The following is a 14,819-nucleotide window of genomic DNA, read 5'->3' on the forward strand; positions in this document are numbered from 1 at the left end:
ATATACTAGCAATGCACATCAAAATTAATGTAAGAGATAAAATACTTTTTATCCGTTAATATTATTACATTTTCTTTGATTACTGAAAACATAACACATTTTTAATTGAACTTGTATAGAAAAAATGATCCTTGCTTGTTATGGTGCACCCTAGTGTTTTCATCATTCCCTCTCAGAACATCCATCCCAAGTGTCCAGTGCCAGTGGTCACACATGCTCAGTACGACCACCGGGATTCTTTTTTTTAACTCAAATAGATTTTTATTAAGAATAACATTGCAATTTTACATATTACAGTCTTGTTTTCAAAACAATATTTTGCCAGTATCAAAACCCAAATATTCCCAACTTATCCCTCCCCACCCCAATAAGACAGCTCACCTCTTTTAATAACACTTCCACCAATGATACTTAATGGATTTTATCCCAATTAGGACCGCATACGCCATGTTTTGTTCTCACCGAGTCAGGCCCTCAACTCTCATATCCCCTATACCTAACCTCTATCCCATTTCAAGCCACGCAGACCACAGTTTGTCGAACATTTCCATTTTCCCTCTTTTCTTATAAATCCCTTTTTCCAATGTCAGACCCTGCTTCTCATATTGAAGGAATTCTCCTCTTGTGGGCGGTTCATCCTTTATCCAGTTTCGTGCTATTACCTTTCGGGCCATATACAAGAATCTGGCAATTGCTATCTTGAGGGTGTTATCAACTCCAATCTCATCTACATAACCCAGCAAACACACCGTCGGATCCCTTAGTATCGAGCATCTATACGCTCCTTGCACACGACTCAAAACCACCAACCAAAAAGCAGCCAGTCTCGGACACGTCCAAATCATATGAAATATTCCAGCATTTGTTGTCTTACACCTCGGGCACTCAGAATCAGCACGCAAACCTGCTTTATACAATACTTCCGGAGATTTGTAGACTCTAAATATTACATAGAGCAGTGACAGCTTATACGGTTCGCTCAGTGACAGCCGTGGAACCCACTCCATTTATCTCGCATTTATCGGAAATCCCAACAGGATTGTATGCAGTAAATCTTAATTTAGGGTGGAAATAACCCCCCTCGTAGTCCCTTCACCACACACATATTCCAGCACTATATCTCCTTGGATTCTAATACATTCACCCCTGTTCTGAGCTCCAAATGCGTGCCTCATCTGTGCATACTGATATTCCCCCGAGGGCCTGAGACCAAACTCCACCTGCAATTGGGAAAAGGATTTCAGCTCTCGCTGCTCAATTATCTGTTACGTAGTGGATTCCCTTGGCCTGCCACTCTGGTAATACCCCCAATGCCACAAACTCCGGTAAATTATTATTATGCCATAACGGGTAGAACCTGGTCAGACCCTTAACCCCACAAATTTGTTTCAATCTGGCCCACAGCTTACATATCAAAAATATAGTTGGATACAGTTTCCCCAATGCCCCCAGGGAACCATCTTCCAGACACTGTATTACTTTCTTTTCGTCACCTTTTCCATCAAATGCTGTACCGCACTGGACGACACCTCATGCGCCCAGCCCTTTAAATGCTGACTCTGGGCTGCAAGAAAATATACTTCAGGGTTGGGCAAAGCCAAGCCACCATCTTCCTTTGGTCGCTGAAGCGTCTCCAGTCTGATACGTGGATGTTGTCTCCCCCATACCAGACTCCTGGTAAGGGAGTTAATCTGCCGAAATTTCCCACATGGTATCCAAACTGGCGCATTGTGAAGAACATATAATATTTTAGGCATAAAAATCATTTTAATGAGATTAACCCTGCCCACCACAGATAGATGTAACTTAATCCAGGCATCCACCTTTGCCTTAAGAACTCCTAAAACCGGAGTCAGATTCCTATGTAGGAAGTCTGTGACTGGTACAGAGATCCATATCCCCAAATATTTAAATTGATTTACCACCTTAAGTCTCCCATCCTCCATAAGCTCACTCCCATGTCATCCACTTTAAACAGAATTGACTTACTCCAATTTATCCTCAGTCCCAACAAAGAGCCAAATCTTTCAATAAGCCCAATGGCACCCCTCAAGGAAGCGGCCGGGTCAGCCAGAAACAGTAGGATGTCGTCCACGTAAAGTGCGATCTTCTCTTCAATTATCCCATACTTAAACCCAGACACCTCAAAACTGTTGAATTTTGGCAGCCAATGGTTCCACAGCCAGAGCAAACAAAAGAGGAGAGAGCGGACACCCCTGTCTCGTCCCTCTACCAAGCTTTATAGTATGAGATAACTCCCCATTCACTCTGACTCTAGCCACCGGCCGCGAGTACAGCAGCCGAATCCAGGACACAAACTGCGAGCCGAAACCCATACACTGCAGCACCTGCCACAGATATCCCCATTCCACACTGTCGAATGCCTTATGGGCATCTAAGGATGCAATAACTATCTAGCCACAGTTGTTGGACTTCAGCTGCAAATTCATACACAGCCTCCGCAGGTTGACCTCTGTAGATCTGTCAGGCATAAAGCCAGACTGATCTGAGTGCACCAGATTAGAGATAACACTCGTCAAACGGGTCGCTAACACCTTGGCCAGAAGCTTGACATCCATATTGAGAAAAGAAATTGGCCGATATGACTCAGGTTGCCCCAAATCTTTATCCTCCTTTGGAATTACCACTATTATGGCTTCTCTCATGGAAGCTGGCAGAGTCCCTCTACACTTAGCCTCATCTAGAACCGCCTTTAATCTGGGAACTAACACCGCCCCCATATTTTTATACATTTCAGCGGGTAGCCCATCCACTCCAGGCGCCTTCCCATTAGCCATAGACTGTAATGCCCGACCCAGTTCCTCCTCTGTGATAGGAGCCTCTAAGCCTTCTCGGTCTTCCTCACTCAGCCTTGGCAGCCCCAGTCCCTCCAGGAAAGCCACTGTGTTTCCCGCCGACGCATCCACCCGAAAGGGATATAGGCCTGCGTAAAAGTCCGCGAAGACTCTCAAAATCTCCGAGGTTTTGGAGACCCTAGTACCACTCCCAGAAACCAGCGAATGGACAAACAAAGTACTCATCTGGGCAGAAGCCACCAGCGACAGCATGTGACCAACAGTCTCTCCCTCCTGATAATAAGTCAGTCTCTGAAATTCCCGCTTCCTTTCAGCCTCTCCCAACAGAATTTTCTCCATATGCTTTGGAGCTGCTTTTAATCTGTTCCCAGCCTCAGGAGTACCCATTATTACCATCTCGTCTTCCGCTGCCCTTAGCCCATCAATTGCTGCCTTCTCTGCCTCCCTCGTCTTCCGCTTACTACCACCGGGATTCCTTGTACAAGCATTAATCCCTGCTGTAGTACAGGCCGGCCCATAACAATTGGCTCCTAATTACCTAATTAGCACTGGGCACATTAAAAGGTATAAAAGGGCTGAAGGGGATATCACAGCGATATTTACCAAAATGTCAGGTTCCCTGATTGTCCGCAACTGTTACTATGGAAGTAGCAGTAGCAGTCACACATTTATCACCGAGTTCATGGATAAATGTATTTATTGGGATAAAACCCCAGTGGTCCTATAGTTCCATAAATGCACCCTGTGATTGAAAAAGCAATAAATAATGTTGGTGCATAGTTACCTTGGTTTGAGCATCTAGATTTGCCCCCTGCTTTGCTAATATTTCCGCTACGTTCACTTTGTCCTCCTGGGCTGCAAGGTGCAATGGAGTCAGTCCATTCTATATGCAATAGAACAAAAATAATACACAGTAATAAGAACATACCATATGGGCCAATCCAATGGTGTGTCGTGGCAGCTAAGTGTCTTCTACTCCCTATGAACATAAGCATGCTTGTGTCTATGTGTATAGAAAGGTTAGCGAGCTACCTACCCAATATCTGTTAATATTTGTAAAGGTCATTAAGCATATTTTTATCTTAGACCTAAATGAGGTTAGTAACAATGCAAGTATACGGCAACTGCAGCAAAAATTACACATCTGTAGGACCCATACATATTAACAAGAACACTCTGCTATGCTTTACACTGCTATGCTTTACACTATAGCTCTTCTATTTTTATACTTGACAGCTTAAGTCTTTGATGACTTTATTTTAAGCAAATCTTACCTTAGTGCCCACATGAATATTAGCTTCTTTGTTCAGCAAAAGAGTGAGCATGTCTGTGTGCCCCTCCTGGGCGGCCAGGTGAAGCGGGGTGACTCCTTGCTTGGTGAGGATGTTGGTCTCTGCTCCATAGTTTAGTAATGTTGTGGCAATCTGCATTTGATTCTTTTTGGCAGCGATATGTAGGGGTGTATAACCGTTCTACAATAGTAAAAAGATCATATTAAGTAATACACTTTAATGTTTATGGCACACCTAAAATGATACCCCCTCTCCTTCACCATGCTATACCAATAACAGTTATTTTCTAGTATGTGTGTAATACCAGATCCTTTAATGTGCACTTTATAATGAAAGATGCGCATGCTCAAGGCTGGGATGCGCAACATTACCAAGGAATTATGGGTGGACCGATGTCAGGAGAAAAAGGGCTGACTCCTAGTGGTGGCTTAATTAATATATATGTTAGAAGTATACCCAAAATCAATAGTGGGATCTGTGCAGGGCTGGGGATCTAAAGTCATACAAGGGGAAATTCACTATATATAGGGAGAAGGGTTTTCTTCACTATTTGGGAATGGATTCCAAAGGGAAAAGTGGTCTTCGACTTCGCTAACTTGTTGGATCTAATCCTAGTTTCACCCCAAAAGATATATAAGTAAAAACCATACCGCAATATATGTGCCCAAGTATATGGAAATAATAAATACATTCACTATAAGCAAAAAACACTATTAGGCCATATTTACACACGGCGTTTTTGATACTGTTTTTTCTGCAGCCAGAACCAGCTCTAAAAGTAGAAAAAAAACGCTGCATTCAAGACACCCATTTTTCAGCGTTCTTTATGCCCGTTTTGCAGCGTTTTTGGGTGCAGATTACATGTGTGCTTTGTCTATAATACATGTTTAATAAAGCCAGTTTTATTCACCAAAAACCCTTGAAAACGCAGCGACAAACGGTACTATATTTTTGCAGCTTTTTTTCACTTTCCAATTGCTTTCTCGGGGTGAAAACATGCTGCAAAAACGCTGAAAGAATTGACAAGCTGCAAATTTCAAAAACTGAAGATCTTAAATTTTGCCAGGAATAAAAAACAAGTGTGTGCATGAGATTTCCTAAATCTCATAGCTTTTGCTGGTATTGGGAAAAGCAGCTTTTAATTTGTATAAAAAAAAAGGCTGCAAAAAAAAAAAAAAAAACAGTTGCAAAAATGCCGGAAGTGAAAAAAGCCTAAGACAACAAACACCCAAGAAATTGCAATATACACCCCTCACCATACCCCTTTTATGAATGATACACTAACTAGTATAAATGTATCAAACAGTGGATGCATCTGCCTGTAAAAAAGAACAACCTCCGATGTAAAACTCTCACCCACCTTGGCTGTGACATGGGGAGAAGCTCCCTTTTCCAGTAGCAACATCGCCACCTTCTGGTTGTCATAGTGAGCAGCAACATGGAGTGGGGTGAGCCCATTCTGCAAAGGGCGTGTTTGTTATGGGGGTTAAACCAGTTAGTGAAGAAGCTCTAGACATATACACTGTAGAAAATACTAACATAAATGGCATATTAAAGTCATTATGTAATTACATGATTGTGATGTAGCAGTGAGAACATAACATGTGAACAGAGAACAAAGACATGAGAGTCTATTCAGATAACGACTAACCACGATGATTTACCTTGCCGGCAGAATCTGGCGGTGCACGGCGCTGTAGGAGCAGTTTGGCCACATCTAGGCTTCCATACTTAGCAGCTACATGCAATGGCGTAAATCCCTTCTGCAGAAATAAAGACAAAAAAATGGATTTAATATCAAAACTGTAAATACAGCTGTTTTAGAAGCTAGAGGAACACAAATATTCTGAGACTTTAGGTTATGTCCCCATAATGAGTTTTTGACGCAGAGAACTTTTGCTGCGCATAAAATGCAATGGTTAATACACTGAATTACCTTTCTTAGGCTAATAAAGTCCACTTTTTCATCATTTAGTGGAGTGCTGCCTATTTTTCCTTTTTTTATTATTCACACAAATGGCCTTCTGTTTGGAGGGCCTTGCACCCTGAATTCATCTATACGGTGCTGCTTCATTTTTTTCTTCTAGATAAATAGATATCCATCAGATATAAAATTGCATGTGTTGCTTATTGTATAGCTTTCTATTAATCTAATAAATGAAAAAAATGCCATGAGATCCTCCATTTTTTGGTAACCAGTAAAGGTAAAGCAGACAGTTGAGAGGTGATATTATCAGGCTGGGAAGGTCCATGGTTACTGGGCTCTTCCAAGCCCAAAAATACCAGCCCCCAGCTGCCCCAGTAGTGGACAATCTCATGAGATGCTCCAATTATGGCGCTTCACCTCCCGATGCCTTGGTGCAAATCCAACGAAGTCCAGAGAATCCGCCGTACAAAGCCTATGGCGCCTCATTGTGACACGAGACCCTGCAACTCTGAACCAGGGTAACGTTAGTAACGGTACCGCTCTTCACAGCTGACCTGGAACATCTGAAGGGGGAACATCACCCAGATGTGGTTGCTTGCAAAGGCTATGGAGTGCCAGAACGAGGCTCCATAGTCTTTGTACGTTGGATTCGCTGGACTTCGTTGGATTCTTTGGACTACGTCAGAGCTGCGTGGGATTTTTTTTCGTTTTTAATAAAGGGGTGAACCAAGGAAAGTGTGAGGGAGTATTCATTTCAATAAGGTATTTTTTTGTGAGATATTCTTTTTTTTTCCTGGGTTAGTAATGGGGGTGTCTGATAGATACCTCTCCATCACTAATACCAGGATTTGATGTCAGTTGCGTTTTTGGACACTTCACATCAACCTCAAATATCATTATCCCAATTGCCAAAGCACCAGAGCAATTGGAAAGAGCCAAGTAGAGGTGCCAGAATTGGAGCATTGCATGTGATGCTCCACTTCTGGGGTGGCAGTGAGCTGGTATTATTAGGCTAGGAAGGGAACAATAGTCAAGGACCTTTCCAGCCTGATAATATCAGCTCTTAGTTGTCTGCTTCACCTTTGCTGGTTACCAAAAATGTGGGGACCCTACGTTATTTTTTTCATTTTTTTTAGGCTAATAGAAAGCTGTACAATAAGCTACTCATGCAGGTATTGCGGTACATATCATACGGATGGGCACACGGATGGTACACACATAGCCAACAGAAAACCTAACAGAGAGTAAAAACAGATTGCTTCATGAATACTTTTCTTAAGCGGACGTGTGAAGGGGCCTTAGTCTGACCTTTTAAAACCCTAGAAATGCCCTTGCTTGTGCTGCATTTATGGTTAAGAGATGCAGCTGAAAGTTATGGACAAGCAGCGGACAGTAGCCGCAAAGAAAACTTGCACTGAGGTTGGGAGTTAGGAAAAGCTCAACTCCAAGCTGAACTTCTGCACCAGGGGCCCATGACTCTTCAACTACACCCCTATTTGGCAAATTAAAAGACTAACATTACGGTTCAGTTACTTAGAAACAATAATGGGTTCCAAGAAACTGATCAGCAAGGAAGAACACCCATCATTATATCAAGCCCATATGACTTACTTGATTATCTTGAGGTCAATATACAATATCGTAAATGTCCACATAAATGTTGTAAGCCTCCATAAAAGATCAGCTCTTCATTCAGAATGTTAGGTATTTAATGGGTAATAATAATTTGTTGCTTTTAATTCTCAATTACTGAATGTAAACCAGCTCTCACCTTGGTTGGCATGGAGTGAGAAGCCCCAGCTTCAATTAGGACTGATGCCACATCCACCTGTCCCTCCCGGGCTGAGATATGCAGTGGGGTATATCCATTTGTGGTGGCAGCATCTGGATGAGCCATGTGTTGCAGTAACAGCTGGACAATTTCCGTTTTGCCCAGACGAGAGGCAATGTGGAGAGGCGTCTGCTCCTCCTGCACAATAGAATAGTGCCTGTAATACATCTGCATAGATGATAAAGGCGATGCATATATATATATTATACGTATACATATATGTGTGTGTATATATATATATATATATCCACAGTTGTGTGAAAAGTGTTCGCCCCCTTCCTGATTTCCTATTCTTTTGCATGTTTGTCACACTTAAATGTTTCAGATCACCAAACAAATGTAAATATTAGACAGAGCTAACACAAGTAAGCACAAACTGTAGTTTTTAAATGAAGTTCTTTATTATTGAGGGAAGAAGAAATCCAAACCTATAGGGTGCTGTGAGAAGAATACGGAAAGGTCATACATAAAATGAAGGCAATCTATCTTCCTGCTAGGAAGCTACTGTCAAGGACGGGTCCGTTCTCTACATAAATGATATATGGCACATGAGACTGAGGATAGTTCCAGCATAATGGGACAATATATTACATACAACTCATACTTAGCTTCAGGGTAATATCCAAATAATGCCAATGTTATTCACGGGATACAACATACAAAAGAACGGTATGTGGGATGTCATTCATTACCTTGTAGTTTTACAACAAAGAGTAAATTATTTTCTTGTGCGTATCTTATCCTGCAATTTAGTATACGGTATACCACAAATGTGCAGAATGCATCCAGTGTAATGAACCTACCCTAGCTCTGGCATCCACCAGCGCACCATTTCGAAGAAGGCAACGGACCACTTCAACCTGCCCTGCGCGAGCAGCCATATGTAATGCTGTCTCTCCTCGCTGAAATTACATAGATAAAAATAAACACATTGATAGATTTCAGTGTTAATCCAGTATCTTTGCTGTAAAGGTAATAATTGTTACTTCCATCAATATCTTCTTCCTGATGCGAGGCAGACCACTCAGTGACCACAGAGCATGTCATCCCTATGATGACGTTGTGCCATTGTAATACATTTGATTTCATCACTGTTATAAAGATCTCGGCTTACTAGCAATGCATGTAAGGCTCTATTGAGCTTGGTACACAAGCTGGGGTTATACATGGAGGAAACCTCTCAATATACACAATGGAGGATTCATGGCGTGTACGGCAATAACAGAATGAACAGAACCTGACATAACTGGCTGTAGAAAACTGCTTAATATTGAGTTTACGTTGCGGAAAGGTGTGCGGATTTTTCCGCACTGATTTTGGTAAATCTGCAGGAAATCCGCACTGTGGATTTACCACGTTTTTATACGGATTTTGTGCTGATTCCACCTGCGGTTTTACACCTGTGGATTCCTATTGAGGAGTAGGTGTAGGTGTAAACCGCTGCGGAATCCGCACAAAGAATTTACATGCTGCGGAATAAACATCGCTACGTTTCCACACGTTTTTTTCCGCAGCATGTGCACTGTGGATTTTGTTTTACATGGGTTTACATGGTACTGTAAACTCATGGAAAACTGCTCCAAATCCGCTGCGGATTCGCAGCAAAATCCGTAGCATGTGCACATAGCCTTTGGGTCTATGTCCAATAATATCATATAATATAATCTGTGACAAAGATATTCAGGTCCAGATGTACAAAATTATTATGTATATGGTATATTAAATAGGCGTTAGAGAGGTCATAAATGGCTGTAAATCTCAGAGTTAAAGTTATATCTATAGCGTCCCCTACACATAGGATAGTTTTCCATTAGACACTTGGCGTGCTTTCTTTTCTGACCTTTTGGGCACCTGTCAGCAGGTTTCTGGTCTCTAAACTAAAGAAAAGACTGTAACGTGATTTGAAGCTGATTAAAATGATCGTTTTTTGTAAGCAATCCGTTTTGTTGTTCTTTCTTGGCTGAATATGATTTTTTTTCCAAAGGAAAGAGGAAAATAAGGCAGTGTCAGACTCCTTAAAGGGGATCTGCCACCAACTTTTTACTTCCCCAAATGAGACCAGTATGATGTAGGTGCAGAGAACCGGATTCCAGTGATAAATGCCTTGCAGGGTTGGATGCTGCCATTTTGATAAAGCTCTGTATGATCCCGCCCACAACATTGATTGACAGCTTGATGTATACACTGTGCATAGGTAGAAAGCTGCCAATCAACACTGGGGCTGGGGCTATAAAGAACTCAAACATGGGGGATTACAGGGCAGCAGGTTTACTAGCCCTCTAGTTTTAAATTGCTGCTACTTAAACAGTAATTTTATAAAATTTACAGAAAACAGCCTAGTAAGTCACACATCGCATGAATCAGGGTCTCTGTCTCTACATGATGCTGCTCTCAGATTTGGTGGCAAAAAAACCTGGTGACAGATTCCCTTTAAAAGATCAATTATATAAAAAAAAATATTTCCCCTGTACTGCCTTTCCCCCCGCATTTGCCATGAGGGAGAGTGTACCATGACTCCTTGGTAGAGAAAGGGCAAGGAGGAGAGCTGTGACTATATAAACATGGCGGATATCCTATGCTATCTATATATAGGTGTAACCTTTCACTATAAGGCTAGGGTCACTCCATCCTAGAGAATCAGGTCGGTTGTGCTGATCACACTCTAATCAGAGTGTAAGCACAGTGTTATCCAATTCTCTTGAATGCAGATGGGAAAAAAATGTTTCCATCTCCTCAATTCTGTCAGTCTGTGAAAATCGGACTGCACTCAGATGTTATCCGAATGCAGTCCGATGTTTTCCATGGACTCACTGACTTGCATGTCTGAGTGCAATCCGATAATTAGATCGAACTCGGGCATGCTGCGACTGTGCCGGTCCAAGGAAGAAAAAAAAATGGACATGTGCACAGCCCCATAGAATAACATTGGTCTGAGTGCAATCCGATGTTTTGTCGAATCACACATAAAATAACCAGAAATAAGGTCATGTGCACGAGTCCTAATCCTGATAATGCTGCTAAGTGATACCTACGCAACTGGAAATGTCGGGCTACAACGAGGTTTACCTGCCAGAGTAAAAATGGAAGATTTCAGAATTATTTTGAAAATATATAGTTAGCAATGGGAAAAATTTAAAATTGTTTTTATTGTGGGGATTTTTTACACATAACAGGGGAAAAGGGGAAGATATAATTAACATATATAATGAGCAATACAAATTAACATTAAAAAAAATGTAAATTGTCACCCCAACTATCTAAGGGGAAGGAAAAGCAAGGACAAATGTCAGGATTAAAGAGGAAGAAAGGGGAGAGAGCGAAAACAAGAGCAAGGAAATGGGAAAAAGAGGAAGGAAAGGGGAAAGGAAAGAACAAGGAAAAGAAGAGAAGAAGAAAGGGGAGAGAAATAGATAACAAGAACAAGGAAATGGGAAAAGAGGAAGGAAAGGGGGGAAAGAAATAACAAGGAAAAGAACAGTGGAAGAAAGGGGAGAGAAAGAGAAAACAAGAGCAAGGAAATGGGAAAGGTGGAAGGAAAGAACAAGGAAAAGAAGGGAGGAAGAAAGGGGAGAGAAAGAGAAAACAAGAGCAAGGAAATGGGAAAGGAGGAAGGAAAGGGGAAAGGAAAGAACAAGGAAAAGAAGAGAGGGAGAAATGGGAGAGAGAGAAAACAAGAGCAAGGAAATCATAAGGGAGGAAGGAAAGGGAAAAGGAAAGAACAAGGAAAAAAAGAGAGGAAGAAAGAGGAGAGAAAGAGAAAAAAAGAGCGAGGAAATGGGAAAAGAGGAAGGAAAGGGGGAAGGAAAGAACAAGGAAAAGAACAGAGGAAGAAAGGGGAGAGAAAGAGATAACAAGAACAATGAAATGGGAAAAGAGGAAGGGGAGGGGAAAGGAAAGAACAAGGAAAAGTAGGGAGGCCGAAAGGGGAGAGAAAGAAAACAAGAACAAGGAAATTGGAAAAGAGGAAGGAAAGGGGAAAGGAAAGAACAAGGAAAAGAAGGGAGGAAGAAAGGGGAGAGAAAGAGGAAATGGGAAGGGAGGAAGGAAAGGAGAAAGGAAAGAACAAGGAAAAGAAGGGAGGAAGAAAAGGGAGTGAAAGAGAAAACAAGAGCAAGGAAACAGGAAAGGAGGAAGTAAAGGGGAAAGGAAAGAACAAGGAAAAGAAGGAAGGAAGGAAGAAAGGGGAGAGAGAGTGAAAACAAGAACAAGGAAAAGGGAGGAAGAAAAATCAAATGGAAAAGAGGGAGGTGGAAAAGAAAAGGAAAAATAGGGGAAAGATTCATCTGAAAAAAAAACCAGTATAAAACATACCTCATATAGAAAGTTTGGAATATGTATTCTACAAAAAAAGTGATCATACTGGAGAACAAACAAGTTTTTATCAAGAACAAGGTACCGTAATCTGCATTTGAAGGAAAAAGGTTCCAAGAAGACAATCTGATCTCATACTTGGAAAGAGAGGTATTTTTAAGAGTAAATCCTAACTCAAAGGTGTTGTGTTGCCTATTCTGTTTTAGGACAAACTACTGGAACAAATGGCCAAGATGGAACAGATGCAAAACTGAAGCAAAGTGGGAAAGTGCAGAATACAAGACTTTTTCTTTCCTTTGTAAGGTCACATGAAGCTTTTTAAGGAGATTTTGGACAAGAAATTGATTGGATGATTGGAAACTCTCCAAATCCTCATAAAAATGCAAAACTCCTTAAAAAAACTTGGTGTTTTTAGTCTGAAAACTCAAAAAAGACACTGTGAGCACAAGTCTTCAGAAGGGCAAATAATGGAACCCAGGTGGACCTTATAATAATCAATGGGGTCCTTTGTTTCCATCCGCATCAGTTATGCAATGGATCCGCTTAGACATTACTTCCGTTTATGTGTTCCCAAAACTCGAACAGGAACAGAAGAGCGGAATATCCGAACACAAGTGTTTCCATTTCAGCTGACATAAAACACAATGATATTTCCAATTCACCATTGGATATGAGTGCGCCTAACCCCCCACTATACTGTCCAGCCAATAAAGGAGAATGCACAAATGCACAATATTTGCAAAGTTACTCAACATTATATGAAGATTTAAAGTAAATGTCCAGTGTGAGAGTAGAAATGACTCAGCCATTACCTGTGGGTAGTTTGGTTGGTGGCATTACTGCTCCGCACAATGAGCACATGCATTGTATCAGTGACTCCGATGAGCTGCACCACCTATCCTCCTTGGCAGCACTCCCCAAGGTCAGCCTGCTGCCCTACTTAGGGTACAGTCACACAGTGGCATTTTGATCGCTACGACGGCACAATTCGTGACGTTCCAGCGATATATCCGTGACGTTCCAGCGATCTCGCTGTGTCTGACACGCTCCTGCGATCAGGGACCCCGCTGAGAATCGTACGTCGTAGCAGATCGTTTGAAACTTTCTTTCGTCGTCTAGTGTCCCGCTGTGGCGGCATGATCGCATGGTGTAACAAAGGTGTGCACGATATTGTATACGATGTGCGCATAGTAACCAACGGCTTCTACATCGCACATACGTCATGAAATTATCGCTCCAGCGTCGTACATTGCAAAGTGTGACAGCAGTCTACGACGCTGGAGCGATATTGTTACGATGCTGGAGCGTCACGGATCGTGCCATCGTAGCGATCAAAATGCCACTGTGTGACGGTACCCCATGAGTTTACCGCTAGGCTGCTGTATGTAAGCACAGCCCATCACCAGCTCGCCACCACTGACACATGCACAGCTGCTTCCTACAGCAGCAGTAAAAGAATTATTATACTCTGCGAGCAACTCAACCAAATGTAAAAATAAAAGGTTTTCAGACAGCAGTCCCATTTATATAGTGAGCGCCAGTAACGGGCAGAGATCTGTCCACAGCGACAGGACCAGTTGATCTTTATTGATAACGTACAAGGGCTGATGCTGAATGTATGTGGGTAAGTGATACAGGACTTGTTTTGGGCCCATTACGGTTTGCACATAGTTAGCAGCACATTGTCCGTTTACACCAGCACATGTGCTGCCGACATCAATTGTATTTCAGGTCATTCATTGGCTGATCACTGCCATGATTACACGTGACTGTGATTCAAGAAATCTTTCAAACTCTTTTTATCTGATTATCGGCCCATAGTCGGGCGCTTCAGGGCAATCTTGGGGGTCCGCTCTGAAATGGTATTCTCATCTGAAGCATCTGAGGCACGCTGACATGATATCCTGTAAATGGCACACAGATGAAGTTCCCATGTCTAGAAACCCAAACTTTTGGAAGAACTGGACCTTTAACTTCAATGTATGGTTATAAAGTAGTGGCCAGGCGCAAGGACTTCACTGAAGAGGTGGCCACACTTGCACATGACATCGTCAATGTAAAAATTGCCTTTGACGGCCTCTTTGAGGAACATGGTATTATGAATTTACAGCATAACCTTTGGGTATGCCACACATACTTCATAGAGGAATACCAGTTTGCTATAAAGTCCTGCTATGCTACGAAGACAGAATGTTTCAATGGATTACTGAAAGCACACAAGACAGCAACATGTAACTATCACACATGAGTACACTACTGACTCCTTCAGTGAGTAACAGATGCTGCCAGATTTTTTGGCTTCTGTGAAGATTTAAGACCATTTATTATATAAGCCAATCCGCAGGTTTGTTATTAACTATTCTATCTGTTTTCACTGGGATGCTTCTAGCTCACCATTCAACATGACCTGCTTGAAAGGAATCTGTCATCAGCTTTTAGTTCCACCATATGAGATCAGCATGATGTAGGGGCAGAGACCCTGATTCCAGTGATGTGTCACTTACTGGTCATTTTACTGCAGTTTTGATAAAATCAGTTATTTCTGCTGCAGATCTATCAGTTCTCTGAATACTGAGCCCAATATAACCCTGCCCCCACCACTGATTGGCAGCTTTCTGTGCACACTATGCATAGGCAGAAAG

The 14,819-nt window shown here is 41.9% G+C and overlaps 1 protein-coding gene across 47 annotated transcripts in view; it reads right to left on the minus strand.

Moving 5' to 3' along the window:
* The window catches only part of ANK2 (ankyrin 2), a 732,820-nt gene that overhangs the window by 178,321 nt on the left and 539,680 nt on the right, over window positions 1-14,819 (minus strand). For all 47 annotated transcript variants that reach the window (XM_069743800.1, XM_069743822.1, XM_069743806.1 and 44 more), the window contains 6 exons: window positions 8,670-8,768; window positions 7,807-8,004; window positions 5,773-5,871; window positions 5,469-5,567; window positions 4,091-4,288; window positions 3,601-3,699 (listed from right to left, as the gene is read on the minus strand). In XM_069743800.1, the coding sequence (XP_069599901.1) occupies window positions 3,601-3,699; window positions 4,091-4,288; window positions 5,469-5,567; window positions 5,773-5,871; window positions 7,807-8,004; window positions 8,670-8,768 (792 nt within the window). The remainder of the gene's footprint in view (window positions 1-3,600; window positions 3,700-4,090; window positions 4,289-5,468; window positions 5,568-5,772; window positions 5,872-7,806; window positions 8,005-8,669; window positions 8,769-14,819) is intronic.

The sequence above is a fragment of the Ranitomeya imitator genome, chromosome 1, assembly GCF_032444005.1.
Source record: "Ranitomeya imitator isolate aRanImi1 chromosome 1, aRanImi1.pri, whole genome shotgun sequence".
In the NCBI taxonomy this organism is placed as follows: Eukaryota; Metazoa; Chordata; class Amphibia; order Anura; family Dendrobatidae; genus Ranitomeya; species Ranitomeya imitator.